The sequence below is a fragment of the Drosophila sechellia genome, chromosome 2R (assembly GCF_004382195.2).
Source record: "Drosophila sechellia strain sech25 chromosome 2R, ASM438219v1, whole genome shotgun sequence".
In the NCBI taxonomy this organism is placed as follows: domain Eukaryota; kingdom Metazoa; phylum Arthropoda; class Insecta; order Diptera; family Drosophilidae; genus Drosophila; species Drosophila sechellia.
This window is the reverse complement of record NC_045950.1, coordinates 15,438,587-15,444,082: the sequence shown is the minus strand read 5'-3', so window position 1 is coordinate 15,444,082 and position 5,496 is coordinate 15,438,587. Positions and strand designations below refer to the sequence as shown.

Below are 5,496 nucleotides of genomic sequence, written 5' to 3'. Positions count from 1 at the left end.
AAATTATAAATCTATTGCCGATTATTCCCCGACGAGGCGATAAAATTCGAGTTAATACCAATTTTGGTCATTCTTTTTACGGACACCGAAAGTACATACACTCTTCTTGGTAGGACAGTCCTCGTTTCTACATCCATATCACGTAGAATATACATTCTACGTTTAGGCCTTATGTAACTTTCAATTGGCGATATACAATCGCAACACTTTGATATCGGCCGCATAGCTGAGGGGATTAGTAAATATTAATTATTGATAAATGAACAGCCCAATATAACTGACGCCTATCAATGATTATGGTATTTCATATCTCAAGAACAAAGTTCTTATGATATTTATTTTACTAAGGTACAAAAATGTATACATTATATAGCTTCTTTAGAAGATCCGGCTCTCAAACGAAGCTGGCCAGGGTGTGGCATCCACATAATGGGGGAAACTGTCGAGGAATTTTTTAAAGTCAGGCGTTATTAGTTCCTTGTGATGGGTCCAGTGGCCTCCGAGACCGAGTTCCAGAGTAGTAGAGTTCCAATTTCCGTTTGGTTTCTGGTAGAAGTTGTAAATATATTTATATTTAAGTAACTATTGCGAGTTTTCCATAACTTACCTCCAGTTCTAGCCAGAACTTAAGTGGATCTCCATTGACACCCCACGAAAAGTAGATGAAGTAAGGTGGCTCAAAGCTCAGACGTAATGGCGCCTGTAGTTGTCAAGATATTAAAATGGAATTCAGACTTATGTGGCTTTAATTATTACCTGATGGAAGGACCAGTCCATCATCTTTGCTCCATTCAAGGGCTGAATAAAGAGCGCCATGTGATTGGGTCCACTTAGCTGCATTTCATAGCGAATTCTGGTGGGCGACACTGTGTTCTTGGACAGCAATAAAACGGTCGGCACATTCTCCCCAAGAACAGGTTCCGATGCGGGTATCCATAAGCTGTTCTTTCTATAAGGACTCAAATGTATTAGTATACCAATTTTTATTGACTTCTTGAGTTGGAAACTAACCTGGTCTTATGCCAACGCTGATTGTATAGGGGCAATCCGCAATTAATTTCCTTATCGCAATCGGATCCAATCCTTTGGGCCAGTGTCATGTTGATAACAGCATCTTAAAAGACGAAAAACTTCCATGAATTAACCTTTAAATATAATTAGTACACCTTACTTTTCACGGTGTAAGTGCGTCTGTCCTGGGGCATAATGAAGTAACCAGATTCCTGACGGCGCACTTTGTTTTCGGCGTCGTGGAAGGTACGCTTGGTGTGCTATAAAATAAAAAAAAAGAAAATCCTTTTTACTTATCCATGAAAAAAACTTTGTAGTTTCTTACCAGGACAGCGAAACGCTGCACATTCGTTTCTGGGCGATAGGGGAATCCAATTGGTGTCATTGCAATAATGAAGCACAATAACGTGATGCCCATCAGGCCGCAGATGATGGTCTTCGATTTGTTGAACAACTGCAGAACAGGGATAATGAAACCGCAGCACAGGAAGCCCACAGCAACACTGAAAACAGCCACCGCCAAATCCGGATTAAGGTTCTCTCCAAAACGACCGAACATGGGAATGAACGTGGTGAAGAATCCGTGCGAGAAATATGCAAAGAATACAAATGGTGGCACAGTGCAAACAATGTGCGGAATAACCCATGCGACATCTATTGAGGATAAAAAGACATATTAAAAAGTAATCTAAGCATTCTCTTATAGATACAACTCACCCTTGGTGTGCAGTTTGGTGGCAATATTAATGATCAAGCCCACTGTATAGAACAAACAACTGAGCATCAGGACAAAAACAGAGCGAATTCCGCAGATGGTAAAGATCAGGGTAAGAACGGATAAGAGGATGCAGTGGCAGTGCAGCAAAAGCTGAACCCGCTGACCAATGGGAAGCTTATCCTGAAAAAAATTTAGCCTTAGTCATACAATAAACAATACAATACCAAGCTAAATATACTTACTTGCTTGGTCCAGTGGAAATACATGGCGGGCACTATGGCCAAACCGAAGAAGAATGTGGTGAAGTACAGACCTAGGATGAGCCAGGAGTTCGAAAACCAGGACAGAGGCAAGTGCACCGCATCCATGAACAGACCGAGCAGAACTGGCAGGATGGCTCCCACAACAACAGATAGAATCTGTACGAGGAGAGTGTGTCCCACCTTCTTGAGGATCTTTTCGAGCTTTATGCCCGAATTGACCGAAATCAGCTTAATGGCGTAACCACAAATACCGATGGATATTAAGGAGACGATGACGTTCAAGATAACGCCTTCGGTTTCGGTGTAGAAAACCAGGAACCAACCCATAACATCGAAATAGATGGTGTGACCTTTGGCGTATTTCTGAAAATGAAAACAGGCAATTAGTAATTTACTCTTTAGATCAATAACAGCCATGTTACCGCTGAATTCTCAATCTCCGGAGAGTTGGCAATCTGTCGGACCAAAGCCAACAGATTATCACCAGTATGCTGGAAACTACCCCTGGGAAAGATCTCTGCCTTGTCGTGTCGCGTGTGGTAGACAAATCCGTTGTAGGTGTAGGCCATATCCAAGCCGGGAACCGATCCGTGGTCACGGAAAATGCGGAAGTCCGTGTCAGAGGGAATGAAATTGTGCTGGAACAGCTCCTCGCCCATAGTAGAAGCATACGGGTGTTTGATGGCACGTCGGTAGTTCTTCATTAGCCAGGGATGATTGGGTCCCGATTGGAAGAGGATCTCTCGACCGCCATTTCCGCAGGAATCGAGATTGATAAGGGCTCTGTAAAGGAGAAATGAAAGTATAAGATAAATTCGGCTAAATTTGAAGCACTCATTTGACCTACTTGCAATATTTGGCCCACTTGTGCTGGGTGATGAAGGCATGCGAGGCTTGGAGGGGATTTTCCTCGGCTCCGTTGAACAGGAATACCACAGGGTTTTTTAGTGGCTTATCGGACTTAGCCAGCACACGGAGTACCTCCATCATAGTGGCCACCATGGAACCGTCATCGCCAGCACCAGGTCCCGCCGGCACCGAATCGTAATGGCTATTTACCAGAAGATAAGTAGTGCTGTTCGTGTTTTTGGGGCTGATCTTAACCACAATATTCTGAATGCTCTGGTACATGTTGACCATGGACCAGTGAACATAGCTACCGGAAGCCACCTGAACATCCACTTCAATATCGTTGGCAGTGCCTGATCGAATTCTTTGCATCTTCTGGGAGAGCATCTTCAAAGCGGCCATCTCATTCTGTCGACTGCCCACCACTCGGGGTCCCAGGCTCACCAGCTCTCGTAGATTTTTCTCTGCACGCTCGGCGATGAACTGGTCGGGGTGCGTTTCCTCATCCTGAATGGTCAGTGGGCGGGGAAGGCGATGGCAGGCGGGGATCGAGATGGTCACGTAGAGCAGCAGCCAGAATCCAAAGAAGGCTGGTGCCCAGAACCACTTAATCTTGTTTCGCTGGACAAATGCTCGCTCACAGCCATTGGGCTGAGCCTGAAATGAAGAGTAAAAGTATTAATTCAATTAATTTTAAACAATTTGATATGCCTGCAAAGTCAGTATTGGCTTTAGAGAACTTATCTTATCAGTAAACTAGGTGATAGCTTATTTTCGGCACGGTTTCATTCACACCGAATGGATATTACCCAGAACTTCGTAGTTAGTTAGACCTACGTCTGGCCGCAGACATGAGTCAATTTCGAAAATGGAATCGACTATAGGTATCAAGTCAAAAGTTAGATTTAATCCATCAACGGTTATCTTATCGCTGGTCAGCCCGCCAGTTGGTAAAGTTGCAAAACCTGTTGCCACCGAAAATCGAATTGGTCGCAGGTGGATAGTATACCTCCTTGTGTTGGGAACTGCTCCAGTAAACTAAGGCCAGATAGATAGATAAACCGAGGGTGCAACTAGGGCGAACTGGTGCGCTGTTATCTCAAGGGTATCCACTGTTCGTTAGTTATCGGCTTTTTCCCGATAAGTACTGCACTCATGCCGCCAAAATAAAGTCGATTCTCTTGGAACTCAGCCATGGGTAATGCTCATGTTGCGGCTGTTTTGGTCGGCGGTGATTAGCACATACCACACCCAATTGAAGAGCAATCTAATCAAGGACCCAAAGTGGGTGCTTACCTCATATTGCTGGGAACCGCGGGGTCGTAGCAATGGATCCACATTCGTAGGATCGCTGGTCGGCGTTATGACGCGTCGCCGAACATTCTTTTCACTGCCACTCATGTTTCCGGATTACGGTGCCCGGTATTTTGGTCAAGATCTACCAATGAACCGATCGCGTCGGCGTCCAACGCTCTACTGAACGTTCCACTGCATTGATTATCCTAAAGTACCGGTCTCAAATTCCCTCCCTACAGATAGAAATAGCTTTTTTATTCTCTCGCCCACGATACAATGTTCTTATCTTCGTACATAGTTCGAAATATGTTTATAGCTACTCTGGGTACAGGGGGTTGTGGGGGGCTGCATTTTCATTAACAGTGGACTGCGAGAAATGCCTACATAACTTCCGCTTGGATTGTTCATAATTCTGAATTCGATATATATCAATTAATTAGACCAGCAGCATTATGAGTGCACACCCATATCTTATCTTTTTTTACACACTGGAAACAATAAATGTATCAATCTGTATTCATCATAGTTATGCCTGAATGGTTTTTTTTACTTGCAACGATTTTGTGAATTCACTGACATCTGCACTACATTTTTCTAAGTGCACTTTGCGCATTTAAAAGTGCATTTTAAATCTGCATCTGTACCTTCGATCTTTTCTCCTCCGTTTCGCTGCTCATTCCGAGGCGCTCTTCTTCTTCCCGTATCTATGTAGTAGCGAAGCCGGTGTTGTTGTTTTTGCCGCTGCGAGTTTTAGCCGCCGAATGTGGAATCAAAGTTTCCGAAGCGCGGTTTTAATACCGCTCGAGCGCAAAGCTTTGCGGCACTAACTGAATTATTCAGAATAATGGTCAGCGTTTTGTTGACAGTTCTTAGTTGCTAATATTTACACTTTTCACACAGCGCATTATTTTCGTGTTTACTTGGGCAAATGTGTGTGTGGTAAACAAAATAATTGTGTGCGGCATTCGATAAAGATAGCAATCGTTTCGATCGTCTATCGCACCCAAGCGGTTTTTATCTGCTTCGTAATTGCATACTTTCAGGCGGCAATTTGGAAACATTTTCACACTGGCCAGCAAAATGACCGAAAAGAAGAACACAAGATGGGGTACAACTAAAATCGGTAATTTTGCTCATTTTCAGTTATGTGCCCGTATGACTCTCTCTCTTTCTTTCTGGCCTGCATGTGCATTAGAAAACGATGACGTGAAAAACACAGGCACACATACGCATGCAGCGGGAGCATCCCGTTCGGAATTGAGGACAACGTGGAAAACATGTGCCATAAAACGGGAAATGCAATAAAGGCGGGGGAGGTGCAGGAAGGGGCACTTAGGCGCAGTGTCATTCAACCTAAAT

The 5,496-nt window shown here is 44.0% G+C and overlaps 1 protein-coding gene across 2 annotated transcripts; it reads right to left on the bottom strand.

Annotated features, from left to right (window-relative positions):
* Positions 1-302: 302 nt before the first annotated feature.
* On the bottom strand, positions 303-4,966 carry LOC6609923 (endoplasmic reticulum metallopeptidase 1). 2 transcript variants are annotated; one of them, XM_032715721.1, is made up of 11 exons: positions 4,782-4,966; positions 2,840-3,498; positions 2,415-2,775; positions 1,972-2,355; positions 1,729-1,909; positions 1,337-1,665; positions 1,172-1,271; positions 1,012-1,114; positions 757-949; positions 608-700; positions 303-546 (listed from the first exon to the last, which is right to left on the bottom strand). In XM_032715721.1, the coding sequence occupies exons 1-11, from the start codon at positions 4,812-4,814 to the stop codon at positions 379-381; spliced, it is 2,604 nt and encodes an 867-aa protein (XP_032571612.1). In that variant the 5' UTR covers positions 4,815-4,966; the 3' UTR covers positions 303-378. The 2 variants fall into 2 exon arrangements, with proteins under 2 accessions (XP_032571612.1, XP_032571611.1); XM_032715720.1 differs by lacking the exon at positions 4,782-4,966 and adding an exon at positions 4,138-4,324.
* Positions 4,967-5,496: the final 530 nt, after the last annotated feature.